At 36.5% G+C, this 13224-nt stretch overlaps 2 protein-coding genes across 3 annotated transcripts; one reads left to right on the top strand and one right to left on the bottom strand.

Moving 5' to 3' along the window:
* Positions 1–751: 751 nt before the first annotated feature.
* Positions 752–13183, bottom strand: tpte (transmembrane phosphatase with tensin homology). 2 transcript variants are annotated; one of them, XM_051121634.1, is made up of 21 exons: positions 12389–13183; positions 12064–12274; positions 7975–10800; positions 7723–7870; positions 7487–7563; positions 7230–7307; positions 7097–7144; positions 6357–6476; positions 6165–6264; positions 5111–5174; positions 4879–4943; positions 4735–4795; positions 4179–4260; positions 4005–4093; positions 3862–3923; positions 3699–3779; positions 1942–2047; positions 1615–1712; positions 1340–1435; positions 1179–1249; positions 752–1103 (listed from the first exon to the last, which is right to left on the bottom strand). In XM_051121634.1, the coding sequence occupies exons 5-21, from the start codon at positions 7534–7536 to the stop codon at positions 1001–1003; spliced, it is 1374 nt and encodes a 457-aa protein (XP_050977591.1). In that variant the 5' UTR covers positions 7537–7563; positions 7723–7870; positions 7975–10800; positions 12064–12274; positions 12389–13183; the 3' UTR covers positions 752–1000. The 2 variants fall into 2 exon arrangements, with proteins under 2 accessions (XP_050977591.1, XP_050977590.1); XM_051121633.1 differs by lacking the exons at positions 12064–12274; positions 12389–13183 and adding an exon at positions 6851–7006 and having other exon boundaries at positions 7975–10936.
* Positions 8278–12601, top strand: fgl1b (fibrinogen like 1B). Its single transcript, XM_051121690.1, has 9 exons — positions 8278–8294; positions 8913–8939; positions 9095–9165; positions 9250–9483; positions 11516–11675; positions 11784–11881; positions 11952–12040; positions 12134–12324; positions 12406–12601. The coding sequence occupies exons 1-9, from the start codon at positions 8278–8280 to the stop codon at positions 12599–12601; spliced, it is 1083 nt and encodes a 360-aa protein (XP_050977647.1).
* Positions 13184–13224: the final 41 nt, after the last annotated feature.

The following is a 13224-nucleotide window of genomic DNA, read 5'->3' on the forward strand; positions in this document are numbered from 1 at the left end:
TGCTGTTACTCAGTTTTATCAAATTAAAATATTCTGAATCATTCAGGCATACTTAAAAAGTCGAAATTTCTGTCATTAAAATGAAAATTCTGTCAATTACTCAGTGCTAATGTCGTTCCAAACCCGTAAGACCTTCGTTCATCTTTGGAATACAAAGATATTTTGATGAAATCTGAGAGCTTTTTGACCCAGGATACTAACACATTCAAGCCCCAGAAAGGTAGTAAGAACATCAATAAAATAGTCCATGTGACATCAGTAGTTGAACTGTAATTTTATGAAGCTACGAACGTACTTTCAGTGCGTAGAGATGACAAAAATAGACTTTATTCAAAAATTTCTTCTCTTCCATGTCAGTCGTTGACGCGCATCAGTCGAAGAAGAAACTGTAGCACCGTTGCTGTCTACTGAGGGTCAGAAAGCTCTCGGATTTCATCAGCGATATCTTAATTTGTGCTCCAAAGACGAGTGAATGTCTCACGGGTTTGGACAACATGAGGGTGAGTAACTAATAACAGATTTTTCATTTTTGGGAATTTTCATTCTTGTAAAATGTGTCAAATGTGACGCAGTGTAGGACGAAACCACTAGGAGTCAGTAGAATCATGTCTGATGACAGCACGTACTTCAAAAATATTTAAACATTTTCCATGTCAGCAGGTATTTGATTTGTAAATACTTTGGTTATGTATCATTTCCTTCACAGAATCATTTCAAGTGATGCCAAAAACATAGAACAAAAAAACAAAAGTTCTGAACATTTCCATTCATCCTTTTTTTTACACAAAAACAACCATGGAAATACAATGTACTGAAAACATTACCAAAAGAAAAAAATCACATTTATGTCGTATATATCTGTAGGCTTATCTGGAGTGTTTACATTGGCTTCAGTTTGCAGCTTATCATCACTTGGTTACTTGTACACCTCAAGAGATACATCTACTTATAAGAAAGGACTAAAATGGTAAACATCATCCACTGTCAGAGAATTTTCTTCTCAAGGGTCTGTGAAATACAACGTCACTCCAAAGTCCTCCTTGTAGATGTCCCAGGTCTTTGATTTGTGTGGATTGTCCAGCTCCTCCCTCGAGAGATACAGGCTATGACACAAACAACACAAAACTTCAGCTCTCAGAAGAAAAGAAAACTTCCAAAACTACTGACAAAAAACACACCTGTTGTTCTCAATGAAAGAGGTGTTAAACCAGAAATAGAACGGACAGTCCTCGTAACCCTTTGGCAAACCCTGGGCAGAGAGAGAAGGTCAAGTTCAAGCAACCGTGAACACTTTATCAAATATATGGGTCAATTAAATACTAAAATAGTGGAGACTTACTGCACTGGACTCAAACATGACCTTCACATCTCCAGTCACAACAGGCCCTTCCTGTAAACTGATAACCACGGCATTGTTACCAGTGTCTGGAAACACCTGAAAAACAAAACAAAACAAAACAAATGAAAACAAACACGTGGAATGTAGTTACTTAATATTGTGCTTAGGTAAGTGTTAGTATGCCACAAGTGAAGCTGCTTGCTTTGCCCTTGTTACACAGAACATAGAGAAACATGCGTTAAACATGACAATCATGTCTTATTTTAGACACTTACTGTACTGTTTTGTTGTTTGGCACAAACACACTGGAAGACGAGCTCTTGCTTCACTATGATCTTCACCTTCAGGTCGCTCCCATTACCCTTCCCTACACCTGAACAACCACAGCCATGGGAAAAATCACACTTAATCTACCATAATTTTGCCTTGTTTACTTGCATCTGTCTATGCAGGGTCAGAAAGCTCTCGGATTTCATCAAAAATATCTGAATTTGTGTTCTGAAGATGAACGAAGGTGAGTGAACTATTCCTTAAATAATTTTTGCAAGTAATATATTTATAATAAGAGTAATAATAATAGTTGCCTACAGGCTGGGATTTACCTGCAATGGAGTGGATTCGGATGCTCTTTATTTTCAGGCTCTTCTGAGGTGGTAGCTGACGGTTGTATTGGTTCTTCATGATCTCATAATAACCGACGTACCTACTCTGCAGGTGCAAAACAAATTGAAAATTTACCAATAAAAAAAAAAAAAAGACTACAATTGAAGCCAAAGTTTACATACACCTTGCAGAATCTGCAAAATGTTAATTTTACCAAAATAAGAGGGATCATACAAAATGCATGCCATTTTTTTACTTAGTACTGACCTGAATAAGATATTTAACAAAAAAGACTAACAAATAATAGTTGAATTATAAAAATGACCCTGTTCAAAAGTTTACATACACTTGATTCTTAAAGGAGAAGTCCACTTCCAGAACAACAGTTTACAAATAATTTACTCACCCCCTTGTCATCCAAGATGTTCATGTCTTTCTGTCTTCAGTCGTAAAGAAATTATGGTTTTTGAGGAAAACATGTCAGGATTTTTCTTCATATGATGGACTTCAATTGTGCCCCCGATTTTGAACATGCAAAATGCAGCTTCAAAGGGCTCTAAACGATCCCAGCCGAGGAAGAAGGGTCTTATCTAGCGAAACGATCGGTCATTTTTTCGAAAAAAAAAATTTGCATACTGTTTAAGCACAAAAGCTCATGTAGCACAGGCTCTGGGATGCACGTTCATGACACTTGGATGACATGTTCAGACATGAACATCTTGGATGACAAGGGGGTGAGTAAATTATTTGTAAATTGTTGTTCTGGAAGTGCACTTCTCCTTCAGTACTGTGTTGTCACCTGAATGATCCACAGCTGTGTTTTTTGTTTTGTTTTGTTTAGGGATAACATTAGTCCCTTGCCTGTCCTAAACAGTCCTGCCTGCTGTTATTCAGAAAAATCATTCGGGTCCCACAGTTCTGTGGTTTTTTAACAATTTTTGTGTATTTGAACCTTTTCCAACAAAGACTGTTTGATTTTGAGGGACTCATAATGCAACTATTACAGAAGGTTCAAACGCTCACTGATGCCCCAGAAGGAAAAATGATGCATTGAGAGCCAGGGGTGAAAACTTTTTGAATTTTAAGATCAGGGGTAAATTTAACTTGTCTTCTGGGAAACATGTAAACATGTATCTTCTGTAGATTCGGAAGGGTAAAAAATATGAAATTTAGGCAACATATATGTTCTGTTCAAAAGTTTACACCCCTGGCTCATGCATCGTTTTAAGTTCTGAAGCATCAGTGAGTGTTTGAACCTTCTGTAATAGTTGCATATGAGTCCCTCATTGTGAAAAGATGGATCTCAAAATCATACAGTCATTGTTGGAAAAAGGTTCAAATACACACACACACACAAAAAAAAAAAATTCTGAAGAACAGTGGGCAGTTTAACTGTTCAGGATGAACAAGGGACTCATGAACAACTATCCCTAAACAAAACAAACAAGACACTGTGTATAATTCAGGAAACAAGACAGTATTAAGAATCAAGTGTATGTAAACTTTTGAACAGATTAATTTTTGTAAACTGAACTATTATTTTCTTGTGGACCATATGTAAATGTATTTTATGTGAAATATCTTATGCAGGTCAGTACTAAACAAAATAAATAGCACACATCTTGTATGATCCCTCTTATTTTGGTAAAATAATTAACATTTTTTCAGATTCTACAAAGTGTATGTAAACTTTTGACCTTAACTGTACATTCACTGGTTACTGTTGGATTCAGGTTTTCAATCCAGTATCACACACCTGTGAGGGAGTTTCAACACCCTGGAACTTCGTACTCATACTTTTATCAGTCCGTCTCTCTCCAAAATAGTCCAAACTCTCCTGTAAGATGATTTAAAGAAAAAAAATGAACAACCTTGGATGAGACGAGCTCTATATATAATCACAGATGAGCAGACTTTACCTGTGCACTCTCAAACTGATTGCTGTCGATGAGCCACGTGCACACCATAGTCCCAGTCCGCCCTGTTCAACAAAACCCAAACCATTATACACTTAAGATAAACTGTATTCACAAACAACACTGAATGCTATCAAACGACAGACCTTTTCCTCCTTTGCAATGGATGGCGATCACATTCCTGGAGTCTGCCGCCATCCACTCCCTAACACAGGCTGTGTACCTCAGCATATCTCTGACAGCATTAACAACAAACAAAACTTAAGTTATGCTTCAAAGATTACAACACACACATGCTAAAATATACATTTGCCACTTACTCAAGTGACGGCACGTTATGGTCATCTATCATAACACGCTCCACTCTATAGTGAAAGAACTTTGGATCGTAACCCTTCTCACCTGAAAGAAGATGTCAGATTATGCCTTTTAGAATGATTTGACATTAACTTTACTGGGAATTAAAGGAATAGTTCACCCAAAAAATTAAAATACTGTCTTTTAATTACTCATCCTCACGTCAATCCATAGAAGAGAAGAAATTGGTGAATAGTAGTTTTTCTTTGTGCACAAAAAGTATTCTTGTAGCTTCATAAAATTACAGTTGAACCACTGATGTCACATGGACTATTTTAACAATGTTCTTACTATCTTTCTGGGTCTTGAATGTGGTAGTTGCGTTGCTGTCTATGCAAGGTCAGAAAGCTCTCAGATTTTATAAAAAATATCTTAATTTGTGTTTCGAAGATATAAAAAAAGTATGAGTTTGGAGCGCCGTGAGGGTGAGTAATTAATGGGGCAAATACCATTTTGGGTGAACTATCCCTTTAAGATCAAATAATCTGATTAAAATCATAAAGAAAATCATCTACTCACTACAGAGGTTAAACACCTTGTAGTGATCCGGATGTTTGGTGTCCAAGAATCTAGTAACCTCCTAAAATGAGCAAGTGAAAATATGTAAACTTATATTGTATAATGAAAATTTTCAGAAATGTCTGAGTTGTGTTTGTATCTTACTCTAATTGGGTTCCTATATAGCGCCTGCTTCCCAGAAGATGGAAAAGACATGGCAATAACTCTTTCTGAAAAGAGAGAAGACCAATGATGAATCACCTTGGTTGCAACTTAATTCCTTGCAAATTAATTCATTTTGATGTCATTTATATTTCAAATGAAGACACATCTGATGCAAAATAAAAGACAAAACACATGAAAATAAAATGAAATTTCTGCTGAAAAGCAACCAAACCTGTGACATAAGTGAGATCCAGATCAAATCCATCTTTTTGGTACCGTCTTTTGTTCTCGGACACCTTAGAAAATTATCAAAAAGATCAAGTTTATTATATATAGCAATTTCATACAACATATGAAGAGTTCAGATGCAAAACCAGCTAAAAGCCATCTCGGTCAAAAATGAGATAATGATACTGAGTGAATGCTCTCAACACATACTATATTGTCCATCAAATACTTTTTATTCAAACTCGCTAAAATACCAGCCTCAGCCCAATCAGAAGTACCAATACTTACATAGAAACCTATACATTTGAGCCTAATAAAAATGCATTTTTTTAAAAAAAGACATCAGATGGATTTAGCTGGTTTTGCATCTGAACTCTTTATATAATGCTTTATATGAGAGAGAGAAAAAAAAAAGTGAAAAATTAAAAATAATTTAAAACGGACAAAAAAGACTAAATAGAGAACTAAAAACTAAACAAGGAAAATAAATATGTTTTATTTAAAAATGGATTAAAGCATAAAAGAGAAATTAAAAATACATACAAAAGTACAAACAAATCTCATCGTTTGTTTGTTTTGTGTTTTTATGTTAATGCGTTTTTTTGAATCTGCTGTTTTGCAGTGTTGCTGGACCATTATGCACAGAATTTTTAAAGTATTTTAGTATTTTTAAATCTTACTTAAAAACGTTCTTAGGCTAGCTTTTTCTTAACTGTTCTGATTTTTATATCTTAGTTTGATTTTAATTGGTTATTATGTGTGTGTTGGTTTTGTACTTGTTTGTTTTATTATGTAAAGCACCTTGAGAATCTGTTTTAAAGGCGCTATATAAAAATAAAGTTATTATTATTACTATACAGGTATACTACCAGTCAAACGTTTGGAATAATTACGTTTTTATATATATATATATATTTTTGAATAATATTTTAAAATGTTGTTTTTACTGTATTTATCATAAAAATGCAGCCTTGGTGAACATACATTAAAACATAAAAAGCAGTGCAAAACAGACAACATTTGCATGTATGACGAACAATATTTTCTTGGTCACTCACCATTCTCCTGGTGACCTTTTCAAGCTCTTTCTTCTGAGAGGCCAGTCTGAAGATACGTACCAGAATCAATATCCTCAGAGCTCTCAGGAAAGAGACCAACCTGCAAACACACCATATTTTTATCACTATACTAATAGAATATACAGTAGGGTGAAATGTGAGCATGTTGAGAATGTTTTAGATCTGCTGTACCTGGGAATCAGGCTGGCTCCGGAGAGATCAGACCATACATAGATCATGGTGACCACCAGGGTAACAACCACAATACAGGCATCCATTATGTTCAGTTTTGAGCTGAAATACACCTTGAATCTGAGAAAGAAGATGATTCAAGATTAGTTCACCAGAGACCGCTAGGGAACAGATCCTGAAAATGTAAAATAATATCTTTGGACCAGGTTTTGACAACGTTCATATTGTATATAATCATTATTATTGCAGAGCTTATGGACCACTTAACCTATTTTTTCCTTGAGCTCTAGGAAACTGGTCCAGAGAGATAAAAACTCAACTGGAACAGGAAATGTGCTTCCTGCAGATCATTTCCTATCATGAGCAACTCATCATGTGAAACACAAACACTACAGCGCTATTGGTTACTATCAGTCTCAAGCGTTTTGTAAATGATGTTCAAGTTGAAGTCATGCAAGACTATATTCGCAAAACTACTTTGAAAAATGACTAACCCTTCCACGTATACACGGAGCAGTACATCAATGAGGAAAAAGAAGGAGATGACAAGAGAAATGATCTCCAGTGCATTTCCGACATTACGACTGGAAAGGGACAAGTCAGCAATAACCAGAACAATGTCCACGATGATAAGTACCAGGCCAAAAACACTGCAAATTAGAAGAGATGCAGCATATTACATCATTAAAAAAAACATAGTCTAAAATCTATTTTTGGATTTTATAGTTGATCCCACTTACCGAAAACCAAAGGACATCACAAAAGGAGTTATAGCTTTCCGGACACGACTGCAAAATAGATCAAACACAGAATGAGACACAAGAATATTAACCTCAAAACATCACAATATGAACAAATTATAAGCGTACTTACTGGTACATGGTGTACGAGTCTTCCGTCTCTTCCTTTCCATCATCAATCTGCACCTGTGCCTCCTCTTTCACCCCATTACTGTTCCAACATAGATACATAACCACATTGCATCATTAACTCAGACATTAGAGTCATTTGTTAAACATAACATGTAATTCTGCTGGGAACACTGCTGAATTACTCATTTAAAGTTGGGGGAGCAAAGGTCATGATGCTGGTCAAATGTTAGTAACTTTAACTGAATGTTACTCACTTACCCATTAACTTCCTTGGAATCTAACCCAGGGTTAAAATGCACCGATGTCATTTTAACAAGACAGTTTTGAGTTTCTCTCTGAAAAATAAACAAATAAATAAATCAGTAGTTTACTTAGACAGTACATATACTCATAGGCTATATATCAATTTATAAATTAGTTATCAATCAAACAACACTGAAAAACAAAACAGGATTTGGTCTAACAAACCCAAACATGACAAAAGATGCACTTACTTTAGGGCAATAAATCCTCAGAGGGTCCAAATTCAAGTTTTCAGAGGTGATTAAAAGATTTTCTGATTAATATCCCATGGATTTCTAATCCAAAACTCGTCTGCACCGTAAAGTTTCGAAATCAAGTATGAAGCACTAAATTAAATATCTGCATAAAAAAAATATCTATGTATAACAAGCAATCATTTGTTTGTTTCAGTACGAGCAAGATCATAGCAAAGGAATGCCAGCTTTGGGAAAAGCGATACAAACCAGGCAGAAAGCGCATCCGGGAAAACTATTTTCCTTCCCTTTTCTCGACTCGCAGTTTTTCTGCTCTCTGCACAGTCACATATTCCTAACACAGTATTTCTACGTCTCCATGATTGTCTTTACGAGCGGTGACTGTCCCGTGATTTTTTGTGATAACAAAGGAAGGAGGTTCAAAGGTTAGCTGTAGTTTTCTCGTCTTCCATCCACAACCACATTCACACCGCCCCTTTCTTTACTCCTGCTGCAGACGTAGCGGTTTTTAACTTCCTCATGCGTTTAAGTTCACATGCACACAAAATCAGCATGGGCGAACGGGAACGGTGATGATAAAACGAACCCGTTCCTTAGAATTCACTGAGGTATTATACAACTGCGTTGGGTTAATAAAATATGGTTTTAATTAAAGTCGCGTACGCGCGCAGGAACGTGATTATATTTTTCTCGAGGTCAGATACTCAATCTCCTCAATGATTGCAAATCCTTGTAGTAACATTTTGAGAAAACAGCTTCATAAAAGAACGAATAAGTAAAGGTTTGTTTAAAATCTAAAAGTGCCAAGACGTCTGTATTAAAGGAACAGTTCACCCAAATTGAAAATTCTTAATTTCCTCACGAATTCCAAACGCGCAAGTCTGAATGACTTAAGTTTTAAATGTAAAGACGAAAACAACATAAGCAGCCTATCCTATTTATCAGGGATGGTGTACTACATCATAATATTGAAGGTTTTGTGTTTTATGTGGAACAGAAATTCCACATAAATTATCAAGAAAACAACAATTTTACGTTGTTTCTTCTGGTATGTGTGGAATGGGGGAAGATGAAGCATCTTTTTCTGACTCAGTGGGAAGACTAATGTGGACCATGCGGAACCAGCAGTGCCTATAAATTTTAGAAATGAAAGTCTGGAGGGCATTTCATTGACACCTTATCTGGAGAAGCACCACGTACACCACATTCTGCAGGTATAGATTTATATTTAATACACTTTTATGGATATTTTAAAGTATATATGCATACATTGCTGCTTATTTTTCTACTTACTTGCATTTCTAAACATGTTTAATGTTAATGCAAATTAAATGGAAGCTTTTTAACAAGACTCCATTTTCATTTAAAGAATATTAGGTGGCCATGTCACACCTGGTGTTTATGTTGATGTTTCAAGCTCTCACGTTTCTTCAAATCTCAGTAAGTTTGACCTGAATTTCTACAGCCTATAGAAAAAGAGCTTAAAAACAATAGAAAGACGTTGTCTTTGGTTTATTGAGGCAGAGGAAGAATGCCAGATACCTGAAGTGTTGAAGCTGAAGGACGAGATTCGTAAGCTGAATAATAAATTGCTGATCGGGGAATGGAAAGTTATGCATCTGCGTAATCACAGACGCTTCAAGCTGGTTCCCAACCTGGAACTATCACTGGAACACAAGGAGACCTCTGAAAACAACACTGAACCTTCTTCACCAACCCTACCAAGTACTGGAGGCTCATTATTAGTTCATGACAAAGGTAATGTAATGGTACTCTTATAAGAAACCTGTGCATGTGTATATTTATAATTAAGGCTTTTCACAATTTTATGAGAGTTGATTATGAACAAATGTCTAAGTTGATAACATTTTAAAATCTCTGGAGTCTCAAGTCCATGTTTTAAGTTTTATACTTTATGTAATATTAGAGGGTTCAAGCGCGTTGCTTGTAATTGTTAGAATGGCCAAGGGTCAGCAATCTCCACATAAAACTGATTGGGCAGACCAAACCTTAAGTAGTAGAAACTTGAAACTTGGAGGGATGGTAGGACTATGACGACGCGGGGGCGCTACGGCGATCAAAAGTAAACCGTTCGTTGCAGGCTCAAGTGTCTTATGTCATTGGAGTCCTTGGCTCACACAAAATTTTGGGGTATTTTGCATTTTTTGAGAAACCTACTTTTGTGAGCTAGTCCAAGGGTTTTCACCCGAACAGAACCAAATCAGTGCAGGAAGATTCTCCGGAGACTCTCTGTTACAAAAGGGTGCAAAAACATTAGAAAGGGGCAGGGCTGCCTTGATCAAAACAGCTATAACTTTTGAACAGAATGGGATATCTTTGCCAAACTCACAACGCATATGTAAGAGCTAAATCTGAGAGAAGCGAATAACTGCAGCCTGGAGATCTCCAAATGGGGGCGGGAACTCCAAAACAGGGTGGGAGCTCCAAAATAGGGTGTGGCTTCCTCCCATTGAAAGACAGGCACGTGACATGCATGTGCAAATTTTTCCCCCAATCCACTTCAGCACAAACTCCGCCCCACAGCCGATTCTAAAGGTTTTATTGGTTGTCAATCACAGAGTTGATTTCCTACACTATGCTACAAACAATGCTAACCCCTAAACCTACCCGACACCTGACCCTAACCTTAACCAGTAAAATTGATTGCATGGTGGGATTGGCGCTGAATAGCGTGGTGGATGAACAGTTAATAAAATGATGCGATATAAGATCGCCGGGCCATTCCGTAACTCCCCAACCGGACCTCACCGGACAATGGGACCTTTTTAGTTACACTCAGTGTCACTACACCCTCCTACCCTGCGAATTTCTGCCCACTTTTGGAGTTAAAAAAAAAATTGGCCATTGGGAGGCAATATTAAATTTTTCAAGGGTGTAAACGATTGTATATTGTGTTTTTTCCACACATACGAACGATATTCGTATCATCGTAGATCTCCTCATTCTGGACAACTTTGCCTGTAGAACCACTGCTGTCAATCAAACCATTTGTTAAATGATTGAGAAAATGTAAAAAACTACCTTCGCACACCAGTCCTAGGTTTTTTGCTAAATCTGTAAAAAAAAAAAAACACTGCAGTACAATTCTCTAAACTCTCTAGGTCAGTAATTATGAAAAAAATGTTGAAATTTACCCTTTGGGAAGCTGTAACAGGGTCATTTTAAAAAAGGGGCTAGTCCAAATGTACACAATTAAAAAAAAAAAAAAAAACTACTATTGCAAACTACTCCTATGTTTTTACACTTAACCTAAAAAAAAACCTGCAGCACAATTCTCTGGACTTTCTAGGTCATAATGATCAACAAAAATGATGAACTTTCCCTTTGCATAGTTATAACGGTATAATTTAGAAAAAGGGCGTGGCCAAATTACCCCTAAGCCTATAAAGCCTAAACGAAAACTCAAAACTTCACAAAACTGATTGAGGACATGCGACACATGATTCTAAACAAACATGCAAACTTTTATGGAGATCAATTCATAGGTGGCACTATAACCGCCTGAATGCACTTTTTAACAGGCTTGCTAAATATTATGTAACGTCTTTTTTCTTAAGCGCCTTAAAGCGCTTGAAACCCACTAACCCAGATATTATTTTACTGTATTTTTAATTGCATTATTGCTAGGGTTTAACTGACATACAGAAGTAAAAGAAAAGTACATTGTGATAAAACAGAGCTAAACCTTCAGTAATATGTGTTTGATGGAAAAAAGTTGATCTCAAAATGGTTAAATCATTCTTATTTCTGTAATTTATATGTCTGTTAGATTGTTCTCAGTTATATGACAGACTAAAACCAGCAAGCGGATTCTACAGAATTAAACCCAAACTGTCACTTGAACCATTCCTTGTGTACTGTGACATGGAAGATGGTGGGGGCTGGACTGTGATTCAAAAACGGACCAATGGGAAAGTCGATTTTGACAGGTAAGTCTATGCAATGGCTTTCTACAAGTTAATATTTTTGCAGAAAATGCTCTTACATTCAGACCCACATAAAGATTAGTCTGATCAAATCAGCATTTCTATTCACAGAAAGTGGGAAGACTATAAAAATGGATTTGGTCATTTTCAGTCAAGCAAAGATGAATTCTGGCTTGGGAACGATCATATTCATGCCCTGCTCAGTGATGGTAAGTTTTGTATAAAAGCTTATCACTCTGCCTTTCTTCTCTACAATAATAGTTATAAAATCCACTTTAGGTGAAAATGTGATGAAAATTGAATTGATGGACTGGAAAGGAGAAAGATCCTATGCCATGTACGACAACTTCAAAGTGTCAGATGAAAAAGTATGGTTTTTTTTGCTTCCTACCTTTAACAATATAATGTCTCCTATTTCATCAAATTCCTCTTTGCTCACATCATTCCTCATCTATCCTTAGAATAAGTACAGGCTGCACTACGGGATGTACAGTGGTCAAGCAGGAGATGCCCTGTCTGGAGGGTCCAACATGGTGGAGCAGTGGTCAGCCTCTCATAACGGCATGCAATTCAGCACCCGGGACCAGGATCACGATCGCTACCTGCAGGGAAACTGTGCTGTTGAGAACAGAGGGGGCTGGTGGTATAACAGGTGATGCTGAAGGCTTTCTGAATTTTATGAACAGTTTTTTTGTACAGTGCAAATCTTATTTTACCTGTTGCTTACTTACAGGTGTCATGCTGCCAATCTTAATGGGAGATTTTACAGAGGTGGAGAGTACAAAGCCAAGTATGATAATGGTGTGGTCTGGAGCACCTGGAGAGGACTGTGGTACTCTCTTAGACGCACAGCCATGAAGGTCCGGCCCAGCTTCTACATGGACAACATAGGGAGTGGAGTAGGACCTATTGAGCAGCAAGACATCTGAATAGTCTAATCAAGCACATTTGTGTATTTTACAGTGTACACTCTTAAAAATAAAGGTGCTTCACGATGCCATAGAAGAACCTTTTTTGTCTAAATGGTTCCATAAAGAACCTTTAACATCTGAAGAACCTTTCTGTTTCACAAAAGGTTTTTTATGGCAAAAGAAGGTTCTTCAGATTATAAAAAGGTAAGAAAGAGAAGGTTCTTTAAAGACTGAATGGTTCTGTGTGGAACCAAAATTGGTTCTTCTATGGCATTGCTGTGAAGAACCTTTTAAAGCATCTTTATTTTAAGAGTGTACTATTAACTAGAAGCTTTACTGTGGTTTATTAAATCTGTCAACCACAGGACTGTCAAACCTTTGCAAGCAAGAAAGAATCTTATAGGGACAAAAAGAAGAGACTTGCCTTGAAACTGAATGAATACATTGGTTCACCTTTACAAAATATTACGATTACGATTTCATATTAAGAAAAATAGTATGATTGTTATTTACGTAAAAGGGTAAATATAATTGTTGAAGAGAGAGTTCATCCAAAAATGAAAATTCTGTCATTAATTACTCACCCTCATGTTGTTCCAAACCTGTAAGATCTTCGTTGATCTTCAAAACACAAATTAAGA

The sequence above is a fragment of the Labeo rohita genome, chromosome 10 (assembly GCF_022985175.1).
Source record: "Labeo rohita strain BAU-BD-2019 chromosome 10, IGBB_LRoh.1.0, whole genome shotgun sequence".
NCBI classification, from domain to species: Eukaryota; Metazoa; Chordata; class Actinopteri; order Cypriniformes; family Cyprinidae; genus Labeo; species Labeo rohita.